The sequence below is a fragment of the Littorina saxatilis genome, linkage group LG17 (assembly GCF_037325665.1).
Source record: "Littorina saxatilis isolate snail1 linkage group LG17, US_GU_Lsax_2.0, whole genome shotgun sequence".
In the NCBI taxonomy this organism is placed as follows: Eukaryota; Metazoa; Mollusca; class Gastropoda; order Littorinimorpha; family Littorinidae; genus Littorina; species Littorina saxatilis.
Window position 1 is genome coordinate 33,077,151 of NC_090261.1, and position 27,950 is coordinate 33,105,100.

Below are 27,950 nucleotides of genomic sequence, written 5' to 3' on the forward strand. Positions count from 1 at the left end.
GGAGATAACTACGCGGACTAACCGAGCAGAGTACCCTCATCTTTACCTGGGAAGTATGGATCGCGAAAAACCCATCTTGCCGCAGTATGTGCAACTGCAAGCCATGAAGTGAGAGGTTGTCTGATCCAGGTGAACATGGGACCTGGTGGGCTTTCCATGGGCACCAAGCAGCTCAAATTTATAACGGTAAAGCGTTATTTTTTGTCAATTTCTGCGATAAGATTAAGAAGAAGTGTAACACTAACACCAACATAGTTACATAGGATAGGGCTCGGCCTACAGAAGTTCCAACTTCCATACATGTTGTACGAGATTCGAGACAGCTGTTGAAGCTGAATGAAAAAAACCTTCTACATATATACACAAGCACAATTTAGTCTGCTCAAGGAGTCAGAAAGGTACAATATAATCAAAAATCTTGTTTCTGTGAAAATAGTCTAGAATTACATTTGTCTTGTTCTGTTGTTTAGGACACTGTTTAAAAAGATCAGCCTAAAATATAAATATGCGATCGGTAAGCAGTTAGTTTCCTCGTGCGGCCTGTGGCCGGTACATGATATTTCAGCTACAGGAATGCGCAAAGATCAGGTTAACTATGATCAGTTCTACATCTCAAGACCAGTTACACATGAAAATTTGTAGATCGATCATGTTGAAAATCCACCAGCATATGTCACTTTAGTCAGCCAAGGGGATAAGCGGGTAGCTTGAAAAGTATACAAAATCGTGTTTTGTTACTTGTATTAAGTTTTAAATAATATTTGTATTTGAAGGGTCAAAGAAGTTCTAGGCTAGCTAAGAAGGAAAAAATTGGGTCAGTCAGGGAATCATGCAGAAACATTGAAATAGACCTTTTCGGTGTCTGCATGAGCAGCTTTCGCGAGACACGATCTTTGTTATGCTTTGAACATTGCGAGAACTTCGAACCTTGGCTTGTGCAGCTCGCACAAGATCGCTGTACCACATGCTTTGCTATGCGCTGAAGTTTGCGAGAGATTACGAGAGCTTGGAATACCGATTGGGTCTATTGTGTTGCTGTTGTTGCTCATGCAGTCACTGCATGTGCTTGAGTATTGTTTTGACAGAACTGTGTGACTGTAACTGTGAGAGTCAACCCGTGCATTGAAGGGGATTATTTTTTTCTCCCGTTCATTTTAGATTTCTATGTCACAAGCTGTGCAGCTGGAGCTGCATCCTTTCCTCACCAAGTCTCATGCAGACAAGTTTCCACGAAACTGGTTCCAAAATGAGCATATGGTGGTGAGTTAACTTATGCATTCATTTCTCTATACACTGCCCCCCCCCCCCCCCCCTTTTAAGACCTCAAATAAATCTGAGAAAATCATGTTTTGAAAACGGGGGAGTCTTAATTTGGAGGTAAATTTACAGAGGTTATGAACAGAAAATCTGAAAAATCAAGTTCCTAAAAGTTAAAAAGGGGGTATAGCCTTAAATCAGAGGAGTCTTAAAAGGGTGGTTCCATGATAATGATTAATATCATTTTAAATATATATATAGTACTCAACTTAGTGAAAGCTAGCTTGTATGGGTACAGTTTATACTGATTATTTTTCGCCTTCTAATTCCTGAACTTTTGTGTGTGTAAGTTACCAAACGCAGTTGAACGAGATAAATATATATATACTGCATTTGTGTCATTTAGTCGAGCACTGCAGTTTTCTCAGCTCAAACACATGTACAACTAAGATGTAATTCAACATTTATGTAAACATAATTCTGACGCAGGATAAGAATTACTATTATTATTAACAACATGATTGCAACTTTTGAGGCTTATAGCTATCAATAGGACCCTACATACTTGAAGTGTTAGACTTCCTCATGGGCGGGGATGTAGCTCAGTCGGTAGTGCGCTGGATTTGTATCCAGTTGGCCGCTGTCAGCGTGAGTTCGTCCCCACGTTCGGCGAGAGATTTATTTCTCAGTCAACTTTGTGTGCAGACTCTCCTCGGTGTCCGAACACCCCCGTGTGTACACGCAAGCACAAGACCAAGCGCGCACAAAAAAGATCCTGTAATCCATGTCAGAGTTTGGTGGGTTATAGAAACACGAAAATACCCAGCATGCTTCCTCCAAGAAAACGGCATATTGCTGCCTAAATGGCGGGGTAAAAAATGGTCATACACGTAAAATTCCACTCGTGCAAAAAACCACACGAGTGTACGTGGGAGTTTCAGCCCACGAACGCAGAAGAAGAAGAAGAAGAAGACTTCCTCATAATCAAGCTGATATATATACTAGCTCATTAGCTGTCATACATTTTCCTCCTTTAACTTCCCTTTGCTAAGTTCAGTAAGTACCAATCCAGGAAGAACAAAAATGTAATGTGAATTTATCATCTGAATTATAATCACTTGACTACAGTGGTACTTGCATTGAGAGACCCCTTTGACAAGAGGACACCTCCCATAAAAGAACACCTTATGTTGTCCCTTTGTCTATTATGTTGACCGAAATCTCCCTGTGTTGACAGGCCACCTGCAATGCAGGGACACCTTTTGTTGTTCCCAAGGGTGTCAGTTTTATCACACCTACCATGTCGGGCCTGAAAGTGGCGAGTATTTACTCGCCATGGCGAGTAGAAACATGTAAATGGCGAGTAGAAATGTTAATCTATTCGCCAAATGCGACTAAAGTTGCTGAAACAAATGGTTGGTTTGGGAGTAAAATTTGCTCTCTGGCTAGTAAATTATGGAAAGTACTCGCCAAAGGCTAGTGCCCCATTTTGTGGACTTTCAGCGCTGCATGTACCACTGTCATTACTAGTTTTGTCCCAGATTTATACACACCCCGAGGAAAGGGTCCATTGCTTGGATTTGGATCGTGATATGGAAACTTGAGTTGCTGATTTGTTGCATTAGCACTGAATTGTGTAAAGTTGTAGATTTGCTAACACTAACAGCAACAGGAACAAAAATGTTGCATGCTTCAGTGAAGCACACACATGTACACACACGAGAGCACTTAACATGTGCGAGCACACACATGCGCACACACACAGAAAAAAAGATTCTTGCTAACAGGTTCCTAATGTTTCAACATGCAATGAATTTCACTGTTTAGGAGGTGCTTGATCTGTTGGAGCCAGTGCTTGCAAACTGTGACTCCTTTGATCAAAAGTCTTGGAAAGATAAAGATGTCAAAAGAAAGTTGCAAGACTGTCTAATAGGTGAGTGCAGATGTTGTAATCAGTTTTGTTGTTGTTGTTGTTTATAAATACCCTGCTGGAGAACTCTCTTGAATCTGCGGTTTTGCAAGGAAAGCAGTTATCTCTCCAATTATTACTAACATAAGGCACAAAAAAAAAAGTGTGGTTAAGGTAACATAGCCAAAAAAAATAGGGTAGGAAGGTAGGCAATCACTTTTTTTTTTTTTAACTTTTTTTTCTGATGTGTACAAATTAAACCTACTTGACAGGGAAATAAGTGTGCGACTCGAGCGCTGTCGCTTTCATTGCGTTTTCTGCACTCGTTTTTTGTTTTTTTTGTTTGTTTTTTGTTTGTTTTGTTTTTTGTTTGTTTTGTTTTTTGTTGTCAAATGTAATAAAAAAGTTATAGGGTCGGCCCCTAAAAATAGGGTAGGTAGGGTTACCGTAACCACACCTATTTTTTTTTGTAGGCCTAAGCAATATTTGGAGGAGCAACAATTTTCATGAAAAGGATCCGGTCCTGTGCAATCTTTCTTTTTGTGTTCTGATTACATTTGCGTGTGTGTTTTATTTGTATTGTAAACAATAGATTCCTACAATAGCATCCAAGCGGAATACAGTATAAAAAATAAAAAAATTACATCTCGTGTTGTGTTGTGTTTTAAAAGTGTTGACTGTTTTACAGGGCAGTCTGTTCGTCTGGGATATACACTAAGACGAAAGGCAGAGCCGCACAGCATTATAACCAAGTCAACTACAAGAGGAGGTGATTAGGGGAAAGGAGGGGGGTGGGGGTGTGGTGGAGGGGTAACATGGATGTGTAACTTCACTGCTGGGTATAGATAAATATGATATTGGGTTCGCTTTTTCATCATTCATTTGACCTTCAATACAATGGAATTGATAAGGACGACTTACAACATTTCTGAAAGTAGGTAACAGAGGGGGGGGGGGGGGGGGGGGTGGGGGTGGTGAAGGAATGACACCAAAGTCCAAACAGTTAAATGTACCTGTATGCTTACAGTTACACACAAAAAAGGAAAATAAAAATGTGTTCTCCAGTCTCTGTTGTGATAGAAATGAGAGAGAGAAATGATCAGACAATTGCTATCAAGTCTAAATACTTTTCCCCCTTGCAACTTTAACATTTGTTAAACTGAGGTTCTTAAAACAGATAGTCCAATATGTCCAGTGTTCTTGTGCTATCATTTCTGGTGCACCGGTGTTCCCATTTCTTTATCAGTTAAAGTACAAAAGGAGAAGAATGGATAAATAAATGCAGACTGTGACATTCAGTGCTGATAATGTTAATAGAAATATAAGAGAAGTGAGTGTTCATTATTAATTTCAGCTTTGTCAATTGTTATACATATGTATTATGTGATTTTCATAGCTGAGTAGAAACTCAATTTTTGATTTTCCAAAGCCACCATAATCATATTTATTTATTTTGGTCATGTTAGAAAATAAATGAAATGTGTGTTTTTTTCTGAATCAGATCGTAATACAATAACAACAACAAAAATGTGTACAGATTTTATTCAAATTTAGTATGGATTTGAAAGTTCATCCTTTTACCGTCCACAAGAGAGAATTAATGTACAAAGAAATCTATCATAATGTGTGAAGCAAAGTGTATGATAATAGATGTAGAAGCTTGTGTACATGTACTACAAATATTTCCAATGATATACTGTTGATAAACATGTCACTGACATAGAGGTACAGTACATGCGTCACATCATTTTGACTTAAAATTCATTGCTAAATGCTGTGGAAACACCTGCAGTATACAGTTCAATCTCTCATTTAATAGTCATGAGATCATTGAGTCAAATTACTGACTCAGTCTGTGTGTTTGAAAGACCATGAATTATATCGTGATCATTCTATGGCTTCTCGATTGCTGTGTTTGTGTGTGCTCCTTTTTTTACAGTGGAACCCCCCTTTTAAGATTTCCAAAAGTCTGAGAACATGACATCTTAGGGGAGGTCTTAAGGAGAGAGTCTTAAAATGGAAGTAAATTTACAGAAAAGTATGAACATAAAGTCTGAAAAAGCAAGGTCTAAAAAAGGTAAAAGTCGTAAATTAGGGTACTTAAAGGGAAGGTTCCGCTGTACATGCTTGTAAAGGTTTTGTTCAAATTGTTGCAGGTTATGAAAGTGCCAGGATTCAGGATGTCAAATTGATTGTTTATGTGTGTCCTCGACAACATGCAAGCAATATCAACGTGAACTCTGCCTTTAGCCAGGTTTGTGGTCCTAATGATTGCGGAAGAAAAAGTGTGCATGTGTGTAGAACAAGATGTGTGTGTGTCCATCTGTCTGTCTGTTTGTCTGCCTGCCTTCCTGCATGCACTTATACTTTAACTATGTATGTGTCAGTTAGACTGACAGTGGTAAAGTTGTGTATTAAAGGAAAAATGTATATATAAATATATGTACAAGTATTGTTTGTTGAACAAAACCACCCAAAGAAATCAAAAGTTTTGACTGCAGGGTAGCACAAATGTATAAGTGTGTGTGTGTTCGTGTTTCAAGCAATGTGAGAAAACTTGAACAACTTGATCGTAACAAATAAAGAATTCATAACCGTATACATATGGGTCATTCTCAGAAATGGTGGTCCAGTGAGAGGGAGTAGGGGTGACACATTTGAAATCATGAAAAAGTAAATTAAAATTATTTCTACCACGACTTTTTTCATCTGAATCTATTCCTGAGACATTAAAGCATTGTTGTATGTCAATAAAAATGGTTTCTATACGTTGGTGTTGTTTTTGTGTGCTTTTCAATTGCGAAGTTCGGCCGTTTCCGGATCGCCGAAGCGTTACACGACTTTCGTGATCAACAATATGTTCAGTCTCATGGCTAAATGCAAACATGCAAACACCAACAAATTACTGCAATCGACAGTCAGGAGTTCAGTCTTGGACGTAGCAACACATCTTTGCAAAAACTCACGCTGAATTTGAAGTTACGGGCTTCGAACAAAAAATTATGAATGTCGTAATGCATTGTATCCAAACTCGACGCGCGAACATCGGACAGCAATGTGCTCCATGACTTTGCCACATCACGGCTATTTGTAGCTCTTTGGCGCACAGGAAGTTCGAACAAAAAAATAGTCCTTTGAATCACAGCCAAATATTCACAGAAAACACCAGAATCATATCATTTGCTGAAACTCATGGCGTCGTTTCCCGACCTACGTTACGACTGAAGATAGTTTTTACTTAATTGTCGAGCCTGCAAAGCTTTGTCACAAACTTACACACCGCGGATGGCGCCAATGTAGTGTCGGAAGGATATCGAGTGCAAACAGTCTCTCAAAGCGCGAAGTTTAGCGGAACAAAGCAGCCAAGAAGTTTTCGTATCCTCTGATTGTCGATGTTCGACATTCATCAAGTACTTAAAATGGGTAATCTGAACGCAACAGGAACTTTCAACAAATACAGCAAACTCTGACGAATTGTGTTTTGTGTAGTTATTTTGGGTCAGACGGGTTTTGCCGGCAGGATAGGCCAAACAGTGCAGATTCATGTCTGTCGCACAGGAACCGAAAGTGGTTCAAGCATTTCGTTTCTGTGTTGCGACATTCACCTTAGTCAGTTCCAAATGTCATTTTTTTTACCAATATTAGTTGAAGTCCTTACCTTTCATAACTAGAATGTGTTGGGTAGAACACAAAAATACTGCAGAACTGATAAAAAATGCACAAAGGATTGAAGGCTTAGGTGGTTTAAAGTTGGAATTTGGTTTCCATGTTACAACATTCATCACGTAAATACAACACTTTAAAACGTCTCTTATTCAGCAACCATTTACTCTTTTTGTCTAATTTTTGCATTATTATGTATAGCAAACAATAGACTTCATAGTAAAAACAATTATTTTGTATTTCTTGACACTTTATTTTTTACTTTGTATGTAACACTTTGGACCACCATTTCTGAGAATGACCCATATATGGTTGTCATCATTTTCACGAGTTTTCATTCACAAGCACCTGGGAAATAAATCTCATGTTCCCCAGGCAATAAATCCCCGGTTACCATAGTTGCAGGAAGCAGGTTATACATGGATAATCAAAAGCAAACCCAATAGAAACGCTCTGGGATTCTTCGGCTCTTTTCATTGGTGTTTACCCAGACCTAAACAGACGACACGACACTGCTTTGCAAAGTTCCAAAAACTAACTGGCAAACTGGCAAAAGTAAACAAAAAACAAAACTACTTCATGAAAGGTCATACATTCATAAAAAACAAATGAAACCTAGTGATATGTTTTGTCTTCTTACAGAGTCATGGAGTGCGTGTATCTGTGTTTCGATACACAGACGTCCGGAGAAACACGAACGTCAAGTTCAAGTAAAACGACCCTTGACACACACATTTTGACCCGTGCACAAGACGTTGTATGTATAAGTTACAGCTCCGTCCATCCATGGTATCGCCTGATATTTTGTCGAGACTGGGTCAATGAATATGATGACGTCACTCGAGGCTTTCGAGGCTCTGCCGAGAGTGACGTCATTATATTCTTTCACCCCGTCGAGACAAAATATCACGCGATACCATGGATGGACGGAGCTGTAACGTATATATGGCATGACCAAAGTAAAGAGAATTTGTCATGGGATGTGGAAACAAATCATTGGAAATTCACCATGGGCAATCAACCCAAGCCTAGAAGTTGTAGAACTATATTTTGTTTCAGTCTTGGCAAGGCCAGTTTTGTCCAGTTCCGGAAAAGACATCATGAATTCATTCACCCTGCCGAGACGAAAAAAACAATTCCATGGATGAAAACGTATAAGCTTTTATCCCGTGACGCATTAAAGCTAAATTTTGTTTTGAAATGTCTTCACAACGTACAGATAACTTATAACGACATAATCGCCTTCACAAGACAGGAAAAACGCACACTTTGCTACAAATCTAGTCTTGTTGGTTGACGGAGAGAATAAAGCTTCAATCGTACATGTACCTTCATCAACAGGAATAAATGCTCAATCCGCTGTCAGTTCGCAACTGAACCTTGTTTTTTTTCTTTAACTTTTTGGTTAACATTGAAACGGCAATCCAAAAGAGTGTTTCAGCTGTTTCAAGGCACAGGCTTAGCTCCTTCTTTTGAGTTGCTTTTCAGTCTAAAATGACACCGGAAGCGAACAAATTGTCGGGTATACTGTCGTCACAAAAAGACGTCATGACAAAGTTACACACAAAGCGAAAGAGACTTTGACGTCATTTACTTTTGTTTGGAATTTTCCGTCTGTTCCTAGCTTGTCAGCGAAGACCTGACGTGAGTAAGCTTACCCAAAACGTCTTTGTTCTCTAATTACATTGCAGCTGGGAAATAATCAGTCTTGTGTCTCGGTCGTGTTGGTACAGAGTTTGCTTCTGCAATCATTGTGTTCGTGTTGATGACGGCTTCATAAGACAAATCAGCGAATCTATCATGAGGAAGACGTTTATGTACAAATCACCAAACCCAACCCATTTTTTGTGTGCATTTTTCTGAAGAATAAACTGCGTGTGGTTAATTTCATCCGTTTAATGCTTGTCGAAACGAGCCATAAGGCTTTAGAATAAAAGATTTCACGCATTGCTTGGCCATCTGATCACAGATGAGGTCGCAGTTTGTAGGTTGAATCTATGAATCGGCCAGAGATAGATCTGCATTCCTGGTACGACCTTCCAGATTATCAACAGCGGGTTCATGGTCGGAATCAAGAGGTCAAATTTGCGTGGCTCCCAATCATTTCATAAAAGATTTCCATTTTCTTGTTTCTGCGGCTGCGCAAGTTATTTTGCCTAGGTCATGGCCGAACTTTAGGCCTACGGAGAAATATCGCTGGATATTTTCTCCCTAGATTAACAGAGACAAAGAAGGGAATTCATGCTGTATCGATAAACGAAGCACAAATAAGAAACAATAATAAAAGCAAAGAAAATAGCAACAAGATATGCAAACATCTAACAAAGCCGAGCAAGCAGAATGACAGGTCTAATGAAAAACAAAGAGGTACTGAGTCGGAAACAAGATCGCGATTCTTTCTTTCGCTGCACGACGCAAATCTTCTGTGACCTTTGACCAAACGTAGCTTCCACATTCAATCACTCAGCTTAATATTTACAAAAGAAAGCCGAGGGGGTTGAATACCGAGATGAACCTACAGAACTGTGCATCCTCAAACCTGACATATTCATCCCAACATTTAATGAACTCAAAAACACGGAAAGTTGCTTTCACACGCCAGCTTTGATTGCCAGTGGTTATCAAACCGGGACTCGTGTGGTTATCAGCACGGAACCCGTGTTTCAAAGCATGGCTCCCTGGGTTGATTTTGCACTTATTTTCTCACTACCAAAATGATGACCAAAACGATGTTTGGTGGTTTGTTGACAGACCATCTTTTTTGTTGGTCCTCGTTGGGCATATCGACTTTTGTTTCATATTTATTGACCGTGGCCTTCGGCCTTGGTCAATAAATATGAAACAAAAGACGATATGCTCCCCCTCGGACCGACAAAAAAGCTGGTCTGTCAACAACCCATCAAACATCTTATAATGTTCTTTTATGCTTCCTAACAGTTGCTGATGGACTGGCAGAAAACAGACCAGAGTGACATCAGCAAATACTTTCAGAAAGTGCCAGAGAAGAAGCCAACCACCTCCACCAGCAAAACTACAAACACTTTTACATCAACCACCACCAACAACAACAACAATAGTAACGGCAGCACCAAATCTCCAACCACTGCTATTAATGCCACCACCACCAAAACCAACACCACTTCTATTATCACCACTACCACCAGTTCCACCGCGACTGACAGTTACACCTGCAGCACGGCTTCAACCACCGCTACTGACAACATCACCACCACCAGCAAAACCAAAACCACTTCCATCATCAAGGCGACCAAACCCACAACCGAAACCCATCATGCATCTGAATGGTGCAAGCAAAACCAGACTGTAACTGGCACCAAATCAAGTGATCATGTACCATCAGAAGTTGAGAGCATAAAGACTTCTGAAACTCTATTAGCGCAACTTAGAACCAATGGTGTTACAGAACTCGCAGCTTACAAGTGCCTTGTCCCAGATGATAGGAAAGCTTCGGCCAATGGGGACCCAGCAGTGCTGGCCAGTGGGAATAATGATCCGGTGAACTCCGAAGAATGTTGTCCAGCGAAGGATTTTGAGTTAGGCGGTTGCATTGAGGTGTGTGGTGCTTCTACTACTGACGGAGGTGTGCAGAGGCGGAGAGACAGCGGAAAGAAAGCTGCTCTGTCCAACATGTGAGTTACATTTTTAGCTTCAGATTGTGTTTGTGATTGTGCAAGTGTGTGTATACTTGTGTGTGTGTGTGCGCCTTGGTGTGAGGGAGGCAGAGTGAGGAAGGGATCGCGAGAGAGAGAAAGAAAATAGCTTGTTCTTTATTGTTAGTTTTGACTGCAGGGTAGCATAAATGTATAAATGTACGTGTGTGTGTGTTTGTGTTTTAGGCCGGAGTTTATTAGCATTATTACTATTAGTTTCATGCAAATAGGTGTGTGGTTACTGCTGGATCCATATGTTGGGGTTTTACCATGGCTGAGATGAGTAGATTTGTAGATGTTTCTGCAAGATAAGCGTGTGCAACTTGAAAAACGTATTTTTGCTGATATCCAGCAGAATGCACAACAAAGGTGCAAAATTAATTAGTATCAAGGACGAAATGATGTATGAATTGTACCGTGGAAAAACTCTGAAAAAGAGATTAGTTCGCAAGCAGGGCAGTTCAAAGCTGTTGTTCTTTTGTGTGTGTGTGTTTGTGAATCCTGAATGATATCATATTATTTATGTTAGTGTGACGTGATGATTCATCAATGTGATATATCATCAGTACGCGGAAGTCCTGTTTCACACCTTCCCTTTTTCATCATAATATATTATATAGAGTGCATCAAGTGTCAGTGTGCTTAGTAGTTTGATTTCTGTGCACCTGTCATGTGACAAGTACACTGAAAATGATATTGCTAAATATCCATGTGAAATCAGAGGCCGACTAAAACTCATATAATTTAGGCGGTTTGCCGTGACTACAATAGAGTGCATGTTTGTGTGTGTTTAGTCATACAAAAATAAAAAGAATTCTAACTAAAATGAATTGACATTATATTATATAATTATATACATGTATTACAATTTTTTTTAAATTTCTTTACCAAAATATGACATTTGGTTCAAGCAACAATAAACTGTGACAGCTGTGCATATTCAAGAAAATAATTTGTGGCTGTAACTTGTTTGTTGTTTTTTGTTCATGATTACAAGTTTCAAAGTTTATTGGATTATATGTTTTTAGTTATTTTGTCTTGTTTTTGTTTTGTTTTGTTTTGTTTTGTCCTATTCTTTCCCAGTGCACCCTCTCTAACACTGGTTTTGTTGTGCTTTTTAGAATGAAAAGACGGAAACAGCTCTCCCGAAAGAAGAAGAAACACCCAACCAAACCAGCTGAGTCCGCACCTCCAGATATCGAGTGCTTCAGAAACCAACTCTCATCTTCTTCATCAGATTCTCAACCCAAGCTTGCAGTAGCTCTTGTTGACATCATGGAATACCCTAATGCGATCAACAGATCTACTGGTGATAGATCTACTCTGGAGGCTTGGAGCAGTCCGAGGATGGCAGAAATGCCAACAGAGGAGTCATCGCAGGCAGAGGATTTTGAGTTGCCTGATATTCCAAGACAACCTCGCCTCACTGGCAGGCGAGAAAACACAGTCAGAAAGACCTTGACTAGTTCAAAGCACAGCAACCTGGCTCATGATGATGTATCCCACTCACAAGCTGAAGAGATTGACCTGCCCACCATCTTTGCCCCTAAAGCCAAACAGCGAAATGGGTCACACAGGAGCACAGGGTCAGCCTCATCGGGCGATGAAGAACAGAAAAAAGGCCCAGCATCTCAGTCAACAGTGTCGTTGAGAGCGGCTGAAGATGAAGAGCTGCCAGATTTGGTCAGGCAGAACGCAGAGCAACAACAGTGCCGTCCAGGCGGCCAGACAAGCATGGGAAGAAAGAGTAACTCTTCTCTGTCCAGGCGCAATAATTCCAAGTTTCCTTTTCACTACAGCAAGAGTAGCAAGAAGTCTGAGGAGTCAAGTCAGTTAAACAGGCAGAAAGAAAAGAATGGTTCTGTTCAACCGCCAACTGCACCTAAGACTTCAGCTTCATCACCAAAGCCTCGCTCATTTAAATTAGTAGATATTGATTTTGGATTTTCATCTTCATCCTCATCCCCTGAAACACCTCACAAGAAGAACAGCTCAGCTGCAGCAAGGTTTCATGGCAGCAAAGTTGAAAGCAGTTCTGCTTCTGCTCATATCAGCAGAAGCCTTCAGAGCAATGACGTTGTATCTTCACCCCCCACCATAGACAGACTCACAAGGAGAAAAGATTTTCATGTTTCATCTTCTTCATCATCAGAGGTTTCATCATTCGCAGCAGCATCCCTGAATGTTTTTCAGTCAGCAAAAGCCTCTACCAACTCAAAGTCCAACCCTAATTTGTCATGCGCTCATAGAAAAGACTATGAGGGCGGTAAACCTTCCCACAGTAAAAATTGTCACAAGTTTGGTGGCTCAGGGTCACCTAACAAGAGCAGCAAGTGTGAGTGTAGGAAAGTTGGAAAGCCTAAGACAAGCAGTGATGTTTTTGACAGGCAGAGAGACTTTAATATGCATTCACAGAAAGATGATTCAGACGATGCAAGCTTGCCAGATTTGGCTGTGGCAAAAAGGCAGCAGGAGGGGTCGTCTTCTGCCAAAAGTTCTCCTTCTGGTCAGAAGCATTCAAGCCCTAAGTCCTGTACTCAGAGTCCAAGAGTGCAATTGAAAAAGACAAGGCATTCCTCATTTGAAAAGGATGAGCAGGCAGCAGAAAAGACTGTTTATTGTCGAGATAAAATCTTAAGGAAATCTTCACCGAAAGAAAAGTCCAGAGGAAGTTCTGCACCATCAGCGTCATCACCTTCTTCACCATCACCAGTCGCATTGTCTTCATCAAGACGTGGTAGTGATGCAACAACCAGAAATTCACCAACCAAGATCTGTGATAAACCAGCAAGTCCTTCTACTAGTTCCAAAATGCCTGTCTCGGAAGATTCTTCTGTTAAGAAAACTATTCATCACTCTCGCACCGTGTCAGCAGAATCAGATGCTGGCCCATCTTCTGTGATAAACGCCTTTTGCTACAACTCAGACTCGGTTTTGAGTCGAAACGCAGAGCCGCCTAATCCTGCTCGGTCCAAGCCTTTGGGCCATAAGACTTCTGTTGATTTACAACCAAGATCACATTTGCGATCAAGGCATCCTAAGACAACCAGCGGAGAGTCACTTAGTCTTGCTCTGTCCAAGCCTGCCGGTCATAAGACTCGCTCATCTTCAGTCGACTCACAAACAAGATTGCGTTTGCAATCAAGGCAGCTTAAGATTACCACCATGTTGGATGACACGTCACGAGAAGAGCTTCCAGATCTCACCATGTCCAAAGAAGACGGAAGCTGCAGTGGCAACCATCAGAAGCAGACCTTGGACTCACTACTACAGGGGGAAGAAACTCAGGACTGCTTCACGCTGGAGCAAACCGACGTGCAGTCACCACAAGTCTCCTACTCCAGGCGAGATTCCAGCCCTCTGTTCAACCGCAAAAGGCCTTTGCAGCATTCACCAGAAGAAAGTGCCAGCAGTCGCAAACGCTGGAGAAGCGGCGAAAGGGACGGGGACAGAGCGCCTTTGATGGATTTGACGGAGAACAGCCGTGACGACATTAGCCTGGACAGCTCAAGTGTGAGCAGGTGAGCCTTAGTAGCTTAAACTGCTTGAAGTTATTTTTTTTTCGTGAGATACGTTTTAAGCAGTTTAATTAAGCCTTTCTTTGTTTGATTAAAATCTTTGTAACGGAAAATGTTAGCATGATCTTCGCTTGATACTTTGAGAAGCAATCAGGATGTTGCTGTGATAACTGATTGAGTGGGTCGGCACTTATATTGAATTTCAACTTGAACTTTTAGAGCAGGTGATCATGCATACATGTACCAGTTTATTTTACATGTATTGCTTGACTGCTTCCAATTTTAATATTTTCAATTGCTGTACAATCGGTGTAACTTCTGTAAGGGCATGTAAGTCTGTTATAATTTCATTTTGTATTTCTGTTTCTGATTGCTTCTTGATTTCATATGCTACCATATTTCAATGTGTGTGAATTGTGTACTGTTTTTTTTCTCTTCTTTTATGTGTGTGTATCACTATGTGTGGAAGGGAGAGTATAGAGGCAGGGTATACATGAGGTCTCTTTAACTGCTCATAAGCCACACAGTAACAAACAGTTCAGGGCCCCATTGAGACCCCCAATTTCAGACTTTCCCCATTTTAAGACCACGCTTTTTTAGATTTTCTGTTCATAACCTCTGTAAAACTACCTCCATTTTAACTCTTACCAGTTCGCTCCCTTACCCATCATAAGCAAGTTTACGATGCCCCCCCCCCCCCCCCTGTAGTTTTCCACTGACCAATTATCTAATTATCGAAAAAAAAAAAATTTTTACATTGGATGGGTCGGACAGTGGATAAACTCATATGTTAGACACACTTTATGACAGAAACAAGCTGGGTTTTTGTTATGTTTGTTATAGGAATGCATTATTAGGCACACAAAAAAAAGTCTGTTAAGGATAACATAGGCCCAAAAAATAGGGTCGGTAGGTCGGGACTTTTTTTTTTTTTTTTTTCCCCAAAAACACATATCTTTAAGTTAAGTTATTTTGCCAAAAAACAAAGACCTTTTTTTTTCTTCTTTTTTATTTTTCTTTTCAAAAAAAAAAAATTCTTTCTTTTTTTTTTTCTTCCCCAAATGCCAAAAAACAGTCTAGGATCGCGGGAAAAAATAGGGTCGGTCGGGATACCGTAAACAGACTTTTTTTTTTTTTTGCCTTAGACATGCGTATGTCATGAAACGTCCAACTTTGAAATTTGGGTGGGGGTATTCAGGTGACAATAACTTTTTTGTTTATCAGCAAAACTCAATAAAACTTTGCTATGTTATGTAAAATGAATGCCAAAACAGACTAGTTAGCAGCATATCTAAAATAAACTGAACACACAAAAAGTGTCTTCTTTGTGTTTGTCACGTGTTCCAAAAAATGGGCGTACAAATTTCAACAAAAATCATGTTGTCACCCCCATAACATTTTTTACCTTTATAGATAGCACAATTCTCTTTGCAAATATGAAAAGCTTATTCATTTTCCTTTCATTTGATATATAACTTTCTATATTTCATTTAGAATATGACCCTAGATAGCCACTCGGCAAGTAGGCACCAACAGCACTGTAAAATATGCCCTAAAACCCCGGAACTGGTAAGAGTTAAGACCACGCTTTTTTAGATTTTCTGTTCCTAACCTCTGTAAAACTACCTCCATTTTAAGACCACACTTTTTTAGATTTTCTGTTCATAACCTCAGTAAAACTACCTCCATTTTAAGACCACGCTTTTTTAGATTTTCTGTTCATAACCTCTGTAAAACTACCTCCATTTTAAGACCACGCTTTTTTAGATTTTCTGTTCATAACCTCTGTAAAACTACCTCCATTTTAAGACCACACTTTTTACATTTAGTCAAGTTTTTGACTCACATGCGAAGCAAAAGTGAGTCTATGTACTCACCCGAGTCGTCCGTCCGTCCGTCCGTCCGGACGTCCGGACGTCCGTCCGGAAAACTTTAACGTTGGATATTTCTTGGACACTATTCAGTCTATCAGTACCAAATTTGGCAAGATGGTGTATGATGACAAGGCCCCAAAAAACATACATAGCATCTTGACCTTGCTTCAAGGTCAAGGTCGCAGGGGCCATAAATGTTGCCTAAAAAACAGCTATTTTTCACATTTTTCCCATTTTCTCTGAAGTTTTTGAGATTCAATACCTCACCTATATATGATATATAGGGCAAAGTAAGCCCCATCTTTTGATACCAGTTTGGTTTACCTTGCTTCAAGGTCAAGGTCACAGGAGCTCTTCAAAGTTGGATTGTATACATATTTTGAAGTGACCTTGACCCTGAACTATGGAAGATAACTGTTTCAAACTTAAAAATTATGTGGGGCACATGTTATGCTTTCATCATGAGACACATTTGGTCACATATGATCAAGGTCAAGGTCACTTTGACCCTTATGAAATGTGACCAAAATAAGGTAGTGAACCACTAAAAGTGACCATATCTCATGGTAGAAAGAGCCAATAAGCACCATTGTACTTCCTATGTCTTGAATTAACAGCTTTGTGTTGCATGACCTTGGATGACCTTGACCTTGGGTCTTGGGTCAAGGTCACATGTATTTTGGTAGGAAAAATGTGTAAAGCATGTGAGTCGTATGGGCTTTGCCCTTCTTGTGACTAAATGTTTTAACGTAGAGGGGGGAATCGAGACGAGGGTCGTGGTGTATGTGTGTCTGTGTGTGTGTGTAGAGCGATTCAGACTAAACTGCTGGACCGATCTTTATGAAATTTGACATGAGAGTTCCTGGGTATGAAATCCCTAGACGTTTTTTTCATTTTTTCGATAAATGTCTTTTATGACGTCATATCCGGCTTTTCGTGAAAGTTGAGGCGGCACTGTCACGCTCTCATTTTTCAACCAAATTGGTTGAAATTTTGGTCAAGTAATCTTCGACGAAGCCCGGACTTCGGTATTGCATTTCAGCTTGGTGGCTTAAAAATTAATTAATGACTTTGGTCATTAATTGATTAAAAATCTGAAAATTGTAAAAAAAATATTTTTTTTATAAAACGATCCAAATTTACGTTCATCTTATTCCCCATCATTTTCTGATTCCAAAAACATATACATATGTTATATTTGGATTAAAAACAAGCTCTGAAAATTAAAAATATAAAAATTATTATCAAAATTAAATTGTCCAAATCAATTTAAAAACACTTTCATCTTATTCCTTTTCAGTTCCTGATTCCAAAAACATATAGATATGATATGTTTGGATTAAAAACACGCTCAGAAAGTTAAAACGAAGAGTGGTACAGAAAAGCGTGCTATCCTTCTCAGCGCAAGTACTACCCCGCTCTTCTTGTCAATTTCACTGCCTTTGCCGTGCGCGGTGGACTGACGATGCTACGAGTATACGGTCTTGCTGCGTTGCATTGCGTTCAGTTTCATTCTGTGAGTTCGACAGCTACTTGACTAAATGTTGTATTTTCGCCTTACGCGACTTGTTTAGATTTTCTTTTCATAACCTCTGTAAAACTACCTCCATTTTAAGACCACGCTTTTTTAGATTTTCTGTTCATATCCTCTGTAAAACTACCTCCATTTTAAGACTCCCCCCTTTTTAGGACCTGATTTTCTCAAGAGTTTTGGAGTTCTTAAAAGAGAGGTTCTACTATAAACCATATGCTGATCACATTCCTTTTGCTGTCATGCAGGCCAGCGCTGTCGCTGTGTGATGAAGAGCTTCAGAATAGAGTGCTGGCGCTGAAGGAAGAACTGATGGCTGTGTTCAACGGCACACAGCACAGTGATAGACACAAACGCTACATGGAGGGCGGTGCCTCCCGCCGTGAGTAAATTGTCATTGTTGCATAATGTTGTGTTATTGATTTTCTTCTTTTCCGTAGAGTGCATTGTGAGCGTGACAATCTGCCTTTCAATACACGTGCGAATCTGCCTTTCATCACACGTTGAGTATGGAGATCTCTTTGTTTGGAACTATTCTGCTGTGCATTGATTTTCTGTCTTTCTTTTCTGTAGGGTGCATTGTGATAATCTCTCATTTGACAAGCTTTGTGTATATATATATATATATATATGCATGTTTCTTTGGATCTTTTCTGCTGTGTATGCGCAACCATCAGTTGAACTTCAACACTAGAGTGTGTATAAGCCTCTATCATGATATATGAGTTTGGGTCAGATGATTTGAGTTTACTTAACTGTGTTTACTCTGGGAGTAAACTGAAGAGTTTCTCTGCTCAAGAGATTCTAAGATAGACATAAAGTGTATACCACTAAGCTCCTGTGAAATAATTGAGGGAACATTTTTTCTTTCAAGATCTCTGCCCTCTAAAGGCCTTTGTTTATCAAAGTTTTTGTCAAAATGTCTACAAATGTATCTTCATTTTGTTTGTTCGTTCATGGGCTGAAACTCCCACGGCTTTTACGTGTATGACCGTTTTTACCTCGCCATTTAGGCAGCCATACGCCTCTTTCGTAGGAAGCATGCTGGGTATTTTCGTGTTTCTATAACCCACCCAACTCTGACATGGATAACAGGATCTTTTTCGTGCGCACTTGGTCTTGTGCTTGCGTGTACACACGGGGGTGTTCGGACACTGAGGAGAGTCTGCACACAAAGTTGACTCTGAGAAATAAATCTCTCGCCGAACGTGGGGACGAACTCACGCTGACAGCGGCAAACTGGATACAAATCCAGCGCGCTACCGACTGAGCTACATCCCCGCCCATCTTCATTTTAAGACTCCCATCCTTTCAAGACCTGATTTTTTTTCAGATGGTAGGATGTCCACGGTATAGTGTCTCTTGCCCCTTACGGTATAGTGTATCTTGCCCCTTACGGTATAGTGTATCTTGCCCCTTACGGTATAGACTGTATCTTGCCCCTTACGGTATAGTGTATCTTGCCCCTTACGGTATAGTGTATCTTGCACATCTGCAGTGTATTGAGGGGGGGGGGGGGGGGTTCCACTGTAATGACTATAATGTATCTTGCCCCTTACGGTATAGTGTATCTTGCACATCTGCAGTGTATTGAGGGGGGGGGGGGGGGGTTCCACTGTAATGACTATAATGTATCTTGCCCCTTACGGTATAGTGTATCTTGCACATCTGCAGTGTTTTGAGGGGGGGTTCCACTGCAATAACTATAATGTATCTTGCCCCTTACTGTATTGTGTATCTTGCACATCTGCAGTGTATTGGGGGGGGGGGGGGGGGGTTCCACTGTAATAACTATAATGTATCTTGCCCCTGTATTGTGTATCTTGCCCCTTACTGTATTGTCTATCTTGCCTCTTACTGTATTGTGTATCTTGCCCCTTACTGTATTGTGTATCTTGCCTCTTACTGTATTGTGTATCTTGCCTCTTACTGTATTGTGTATCTTGCCCCTTACTGTATTGTGTATCTTGCCTCTTACTGTATTGTGTATCTTGCCCTTTACTGTATTGTGTATCTTGCCCCTTACTGTATTGTGTATCTTTCTCCTTACTTCTTACTGTATTGTGTATCTTGCCTCTTACTGTATTGTGTATCTTGCCTCTTACTGTATTGTGAATCTTGCCCCTTACTGTATTGTGTATCTTGCCTCTTACTTCTTACTGTATTGTGTATCTTGCCTCTTACTGTATTGTGTATCTTGCCTCTTACTGTATTGTGTATCTTGCCTCTTGCTCAATACTGTAATGTGTATCTTGCCCCTTACTGTATTGTGTATCTTGCCCCTTACTGTATTGTGTATCTTGCCTTTTACTGTATTGTGTATCTTGCCCCTTATTGTATTGTGTATCTTGCCCCTTACTGTATTGTGTATCTTGCCCCTTACTGTATTGTGTATCTTGCCCCTTACTGTATTGTGTATCTTGCCTCTTACTGTATTGTGTATCTTGCCTCTCACTGTATTTTGGTTCTTGCCTCTTACTGTATTGTGTATCTTTCTCCTTACTTCTTACTGTATTGTGTATCTTGCCTCTTACTGTATTGTGTATCTTGCCTCTTACTGTTTTGTGTATCTTGCCTCTTACTGTATTGACTACCACTACCAGTCTGCTGGACCCTGACGCACATCTGCAGTGTGTTCAGGAGGGTTCCACTGTATAATGTACATTATTTGTATTTTTTAGCAAAATATGATATTTTACACAGATCGAGACAGTCAGTGTTTCTGCAAGACCGCGCCCCGCTGTGCGGTAGTGGTGAACAATTGAGATCCGTCGCGATATAAGCTTGAATGGTTGAAAACGACGTTAAACACCAAATAAAGAAAGAAAGAAAGAAAGACTGTTGAGATCTGTGTAAAATATCCTATTTTGGTCAAAAATACAAATAACCTTAATTTATCAATCGATTTTAGTTTGAATTCCTTTTACTTTTTGTGATTGAACTCGCTCAAACATGTACTCTTTTGTAACCCAAGTTGTGTTTTGCACCACTGCAGGACAGCTGGACCATGACGCACATCTGCAGTGTGTTCAGGAGGGTTCCACTGTATAACATGTCTTGCTTCTTACTGGTTGTGTTTGCACCACTGCAGGACAGCTGGACCATGATGCAGTGTGTTCAGGAGGGTTCCACTGTGTAACATGTCTTGCTTCTTACCACTGTTGTGTTTGCACCACTGCAGGACAGCTGGACCATGATGCAGTGTGTTCAGGAGGGTTCCACTGTATAACATGTCTTGCTTCTTACCACTGTTGTGTTTTGCACCACTGCAGGACAGCTGGACCATGATGCAGTGTGTTCAGGAGGGTTCCACTGTATAACATGTCTTGCTTCTTACCACTGTTGTGTTTGCACCACTGCAGGACAGCTGGACCATAATGCAGTGTGTTCAGGAGGGTTCCACTGTGTAACGGATCTTGCTTCTTACCACTGTTGTGTTTTGCACCACTGCAGGACAGCTGGACCATGATGCAGTGTGTTCAGGAGGGTTCCACTGTGTAACATATCTTGCTTCTAACCACTGTTGTGTTTTGCACCACTGCAGGACAGCTGGACCATAATGCAGTGTGTTCAGGAGGGTTCCACTGTGTAACATATCTTGCTTCTTACCACTGTTGTGTTTTGCACCACTGCAGGACAGCTGGACCATGATGCAGTGTGTTCAGGAGGGTTCCACTGTGTAACATATCTTGCTTCTTACCACTGTTGTGTTTTGCACCACTGCAGGACAGCTGGACCATGATGCAGTGTGTTCAGGAGGGTTCCACTGTGTAACGGATCTTGCTTCTTACCACTGTTGTGTTTTGCACCACTGCAGGACAGCTGGACCATGATGCAGTGTGTTCAGGAGGGTTCCACTGTGTAACGTATCTTGCTTCTTACCACTGTTGTGTTTTGCACCACTGCAGGACAGCTGGACCATGATGCAGTGTGTTCAGGAGGGTTCCACTGTGTAACGTATCTTGCTTCTTACCACTGTTGTGTTTTGCACCACTGCAGGACAGCTGGACCATGACGTACATGTGCATTGTATAACGTTTCTTGCCTCTTACCTGTGTTTTTAATTGTACCATTACAGGTCTGCTGGACCATGACGCACACCTGCAGTGTGTTAAGGAGGGGCAGGAGGATGTGGTGATGGATGTCCTGCTCACTATGTTCACCGGCTCACAGCTCAAGGTAAGTGTTGTGCATTCAACCCTTTGCCTACGGCACAGATTCAGTCTGTCTCCTTTTTATTTCCCATCAGCTGTAACAGTGCGATCTAATGAAGCAAAACTCACTCCTATTCACTCAAGCTGTGCCGTTTCTCTACATGAAAGGGGGGAACTTTTGAAAGCGATTTTGCAGATATTATGTGCAGCTGTTGTGGGATATGGATATGAATTATCAGCGGGTGATATTGGGCTCCTGCTGGGGGACATAGGGGTAAAATCTGAGAAAATCAGAAAAAAAGGAGGGAGTATTAAAATGGGGGCAAATTTAAAGAGGCTGTGAACAGAAAGTCTGAGAAGTCACAGTCTTAAAAAGTAGGTAGTCTTAACTCTTCTCACGCCATGTAATTTTACACTCTTCCTATACCTGTAAACCAAGCATTTTGGGGGAAATTGGTAATTTAACCACCTACCGAATTAAAAAAATCATTAAAAAAAAAGTTTTCATTGCATTGCCCTGAAATTTTTTGTGAGAATGACAAAATGAATGTACAAGACATTGATGCTCAAACTTGGGTAGCAGAAGACGACACGGTCACACAGCGAAAATAAAAAGGTTGAAACTCACAGAACTCGTAACCTGTCACAATCGTAAGCACTGATTTTCGAATCTCCGATCACTTCGTCGTCTTCTTCATCGGAATCAGACTCTGGCTCTGGTGCTTGCAACACTCGGATCGCATGTGCAGTTTCCTCATCGATTCGGCGACCTCTTCCAAAGAAAATCCTTCAAAAGCATCGTCGTCGCTGTCATTATAGCCTAACAACTCTGCCCAAAAAGCGCCCATTACGTCTCTACACCACAAATCGCCACAAACGAATCTTCTTTTGTAGTTTTCACATCGAAAACAAGCACGCTCCCGCAATTTGAAGGAAGATGGCGGAAGTTAAAACGTTCTTATTCAGTACGCATGCGTTGTACTAGAGGTCAGTATGCAAATGAGCCAGTTTACGACAGTTTACGACATACATTTTTCTCGGCGGTAGCTACCGACGGTGGTGCAGTGGTATAGACACAAAGGCTGGCGGACGCTACCGCCGGTGGCATGAAGAGAGTTAAATTGGGGTGTCTTAAAAGGGGGGTTCCACTATACTTGCGATGTGAGGACCCTATGATGAGAGGGCACTTCCCATGAAGGGAAACCTTCTGTTGTCCCTTTGTCTATTTTCTTGACCAAACTATACCTGTATGGACAGGACACCTGCAATTTTGGGAGACATTTGTCTGGTCCCAAGGTGTCCTTTTATGGCAGGTACCACTTGAATGTGCCTGTAAGATGGTCATCGCTTTGGTGGTTTTGTTTGCATTGCATTGCTTCTTTCGGGTTTTTTTTCGTTTTTTTTTTCTTTCTTTCTTTCTTCTTTTTTTGTTGTTGTTTCTTTCATTCTTTGTTTGTTTGTTTGTTTGTTTCTTTCTTTCTTTCTTTCTTTCTTTCGTCTTTCTTTCATTCTTTCTTTCATTCTTTCTTTCTTTCTTTTTTTTCTTACCTTTTCTATATATACAGTAGTACCTGCCATATCCGGTCACCCATTAGTCATTGCAAAGGTGACCGCAAATATCAGGTGGCCGTTCATTACAGGCCCCCTCCTCCTCCAAAAAAAAACCCAAAACACGATCAAGTTTTCATGAAGAAAAGAAAGCGATCATCCACGAGCCGCCGATTCATTGTCTCTGTTAGTTTTGCTTTCGTTTATACATCTTAATTATTTGCGTGTTTAACTCGATCGTCCTGGCTAAGCTATTGTTTCGTATGTTTCTATGTGTGTTGTTTGGATTATTATATATGTATTTGAGTGTCAGATAAACAAGTGTTTCAAACTCACATCAGCTGTGATCGATCCGGAAGTGACTGCCGTAAATGTACATGTATGCGCATGTCTGTATTTACAGTTTGCGCATGCGTAAGTATTCATTCACACCTCATTCGCACACGTACGAAACAAACAAACACAAACACGCAGCGATCGCTCACACTCCAATGTAAACAAAAACAATCTTGAGTTTGACTCGTCAGCTTTATTAACAGGCGATAAAAGTGGACAGGTGCTGATTTCTAACGGCCAGATAGCAGGTGGGAGGTGGGTGTAGAGAGCCACAGGCGCTCGCCCGCGAAAGTGACAAGTGGCCGTTAAGTGGCCGCTCCTGTCGAGTAAGAGGGGCACCTTAGGGCATAAATCAGTGACCGTTGACCGCGTCAGACAGGTTAACGGCCATTAAGAGTCAATTATAGAAGGAAAACTCATTAGTCATGGGAAAGCTGGCCGCTCCGGGCAGGTTCACGCCCACGAAAGGGCCGGAAATGGAAGGGACTACTGTATATATCTCTGTTTGCTCAAGTGACTTTTGATATATATATTTGGCTGCAGACTGTGTCTGTTATGAAACTCAGTCCTTAATAATTGTACGCAATGAGTCGTACTTGCGGCTTTTACTAGTAATTGCCCCACATCTCTTTTCCTTACAAAGATTATCTGAGTATGAGAAAGAAAAACTGTTTGGTCAAAATGTTCAAAGTTGTTTCTTCCTTTTTATCTCCCCCAGAACCTGGACTATCTGATGAGGGTGATGCTGCCGGAAGCCTTGGTGAGAATTCACCAGCAGGTCAACGGACAATCCTGACTTTTGTCATGATTTTGTGTGTGCGTGAGTTTCTTTGTGAGACTCTTGGAACGGCATTCTGTGTTTATGTCACAGGAAAATCCTCGATTCATGTATCCAGGAAAACTGACACTTCAGTGGTACCTGTGACGTGAGACCCCTCTGATGACAGGACACATCCCATGAAAGTACACCAACTGTTGTCCCTGTATCTATTATCTTGACCAAACAAAAGTAAACCTGCCATGACAGGCCACCTGCAATTAATTTAGGGACATTTTTGGCTGGTCTCAAGGGTGTCCTTTCATCGCAGGTACCACTGTTCTTCAGAACTTGAGGAGAAAAATTGTATTGTAAGAGTGTGTGAATTCTGGCATAATGGACATTAGGAGACGACATATAGAGTTATAGAGAACCTGGTTCTTATGGAAGTGGTTTTTTTCCCTCAGGGTTCAACTTGTGCCTGCAGTTTGATATTATGCTGTCATCTATGCTTTGACATTTGTTTTGAGTCAGTCATGTGCCTAGAATGTGATATTTCTTAAGCTCATGTCTGTTGTGAAACCTTTAGGCTTGGAGTAAATCTACCTATTGCTTTGTGTGCAGTATTTATTCACTTATTGATCCATATTCATATGAGCACTAAAAAAAAGTAGTGTGTAAATGATCACTTGACTTAAAAGCAGAAGAAGAAAAAAATTGACTTTAAAGCAGGGTTTGCAGTTTTGGTTATAGTTTTCGGGTTTGTTTTCCCATGAGCTTTTGACGTTTATTTGTTGTTTTTTAATCCATTTTCTGATTCACAAGGGAAAAGGGTCTGTTATATCTGTGAACATTTTGTGTGTGTGGCTCTAGCCAGGGATTCATGTTATGTACGTCACAACTTGTCTGCTTGATGCAGAAGATTTATTTGAATTGTGCAGAAACAAGGACTGCAATATTACTCACAAATCATTGAAGTGTTTCCTCACAGAGCTATTTAGTTTTATGTTTTTAAAAAGATGTCCGTCCACATTTCCAGACTTAACCCATGAACAAACCACTAAATCATGGTCCACTATATCGCGAATTCGGCTATATCAAAATCAAATTCGTGTTTACATGTCAAAACCAATACATTCTAACGACAACAACAACAAAAAACTTTTTTGGGGGCTGCGGACCCCCCCTTCACCCAATGTTTCGCGAATCGAATATTTTGTGATCTCAAATCTTTGGACCCCAAAGACCGCGATATAGTGGAAGTCTACTGTAATTGTACATCAGTATTAACACAAAGACTCAGGTCAAATGTCTCCATCTGAACTGATAATTATAGCAACTTTATGAACTTTTTCATTACCATTACCAGTGTTGTTCTGGGACTCAGAGGACAGTAGGTCAGTTGGCCCTGGATTGAAAATGTCCATGATTATGTCCTTGCTTCTTCTTCTTCTGCGTTCGTGGGCTGAAACTCCAATGCACACTTGTGTTTTTGCACGAGTGCATTTTTACGTGTATGACCGTTATACCCCGCCATTTAGGCAGCCATACGCCGCTTTCGGAGGAAGCATGCGGGATATTTTCGTGTTTCTGTAACCCACCGAACTCTGACATGGTTTACAGGATCTTTTTCATGCGCACTTGGTCTTGTGCTTGCGTGTACACACGAAGGGGGATAAGCCACTAGCAGGTCAGCAAATGAGTTGACCTGGGAGATTGGAAAAATCTCCACACTTAACCCACACCGCGGCCGGGATTCGAACTCACGACCTTCCGATTAAGAGGCCGACGTCTTACCACCCCGCTACAGCGCCTGTCATATGTCCTAACAAAACACACACAAAAATTCAGTCAGAAGACCTCCTGCATTTCAAAACTATCAGAGGTTGAGCTGGCCAAGGGAGAGAACAAAGTGTCAGAGCAAAAAAAAAGTATGCATCTGTTATTAAAAATTGAGGCCTGAGAACAACACTGCATTATAAGATAACTGTTTCTTGCTGCAGTGAAATTGCTCTGAGTTGCATGACGCTAAATAAAGTCTGGCTATTAAAGTACTACTTTGTTTCACCCTTCTTATGCTTTGCAGGACGGCAATTTATTTGCCCAACAGGTAAAATAAAAAAGGCTTTTTTTTTTATTCATTCCAGAAGTGCTGCCTTCATTTTTTTTCGTTTGATAAATTGTTGAATTCTGCAACCACTCAGTGTTCTTCCAAAAGCTGACTGTATGGTGCCCAAAGAGATATTAAATTTGCTTACTGCATGGTGGTTTTTCATGCTATTGTTTGATATTGTTCTTGATTTCCTTTCCAACTTGAAATAAAAAAAAACCATCTCAGTAATGAAGAATTCACCCCAAAATGCTACTTCCTTGCCCCACTCGCTTCACTCGCCAGATCCAGCATGGATAAAACAGGGGACAGGTTATAGTAGTCTTGATGATGACTGATCCAGGGTTTCTGTGTCCATCTTTTTGTTTGAGGCTGACAGATTAAATATATTAAATGTTTTGATATCGCTTGGCGAGACTTGTTTCCAACTTGAGTTTTGCTTTGCTGGCTAAGCTCAAGAAATGTGTGTCTTATTCAGCACGCCAACGCATAGTAGCAGCAATATTTTGTATCTGCATCAAGGTCAACTTAGAGAGATGATGTTGTGCGTTATGCATACAGGATGCTGTGCATTGGAAATGAGATGAATGTTGTGTACTTAAAATGTGTGTGTGTGTGTTTGTTGTGTCTGTGTGGTTTCTGTTGGGTTTCAGCTTTGCTAAGAAAGACAGAGAGCTTTTGCAGTATATGTAGAGATGTGAGAACAGTGATAGGCAATCTGTGTGTGTGTGTGTGTGTGTGTGTGTGTGTGTTTGTGTGTGTGTGTGTGTGTGTTAATCTCCATGGAGTGGTTATATTGTGCTTTGTGTATATTATGACATGCGTGTGAGTCTGTTTGTCCGTCTGCCGGTTTGTTAATGTATTCTTGACTTGCAGTGTGGCGAGTACATATTCTATGTCTGATTGTATGCATATGTTTGTGTGTAATTGCTTTGTTTACTTATAGGCTAGTGTGTGAACATTTTGTTTATCCACAGAGGACGCGCTTTGGTGCCTGATTTTAGTGCCTGAATTTTGTATGAAGTCCTTGGTATTAATGCCTAAAATCGCACGCTAGTTATATTACTTATTGAGTTTGATCACACTGAAAGCTTTGTATGGTTGCCATCCAGTGATATGTAACTACCCTGCAGAGTACTGAGCCAATGTTATCACAACATTACAGTATTAAACATGTGACTCTGAGATCGTTTGTTATTAATGTGTGTGTGTGTGTGTGTGTGAGTGTGTTAAGGTATGTGTGTTTGTGAATCGTTGGTGTTAGGGATTTGGATCTCCAGCAGAGAGCTCTCTCTCTCTCTCTCTCTCTCTCTCTCTCTCTCTCTCTCTCTCTCTCTCTCTCTCTCTCTCTCTCTCTCTCTCTCTCTCTCTCTCTCGCTCTCGCTCTCGCTCTCTCTCTCTCTCGCTCTCTCTCTCTCTCTCTCCCTCTCTCTCCCTCTCTCTCTCCATTTTGATTTCTGAAACATCAGCAGTAAATCACACAAGTTAATTATTTCTAACACACACACACATACACAGATATACACACGCACACATAAATACAAACACAACCTTCTCCCCCTCCACACACACACTCACACAAGTGCGCACATGCTCACACCAACACAGAGCGTTTTTACAAA

General features: G+C 40.8%; 1 protein-coding gene across 1 annotated transcript; it reads left to right on the plus strand.

The window, feature by feature from the left end:
- The first annotated feature begins 41 nt into the window (after window positions 1-41).
- LOC138953649 (serine-rich adhesin for platelets-like) lies at window positions 42-27,507 on the plus strand. Its single transcript, XM_070325530.1, has 10 exons — window positions 42-186; window positions 1,159-1,260; window positions 3,085-3,190; window positions 3,855-3,935; window positions 5,323-5,420; window positions 9,767-10,479; window positions 11,622-14,021; window positions 17,672-17,805; window positions 21,502-21,602; window positions 24,180-27,507. Exons 1-10 carry the CDS (start codon window positions 136-138, stop codon window positions 24,255-24,257), a joined length of 3,864 nt encoding a protein of 1,287 aa, XP_070181631.1. The 5' UTR covers window positions 42-135; the 3' UTR covers window positions 24,258-27,507.
- Window positions 27,508-27,950: the final 443 nt, after the last annotated feature.

Excerpts from the sequence above, each read along its gene's own strand:
- LOC138953649 (XM_070325530.1), top strand. The coding sequence starts at position 136 with ATGGGACCTGGTGGGCTTTCCATGGGCACCAAGCAGCTCAAATTTATA. Across the intron at positions 10,480-11,621 it reads AAAGCTGCTCTGTCCAACAT|AATGAAAAGACGGAAACAGC; the intron begins GTGAGTTACATT and ends TGTGCTTTTTAG. Across the intron at positions 14,022-17,671 it reads GACAGCTCAAGTGTGAGCAG|GCCAGCGCTGTCGCTGTGTG; the intron begins GTGAGCCTTAGT and ends GCTGTCATGCAG.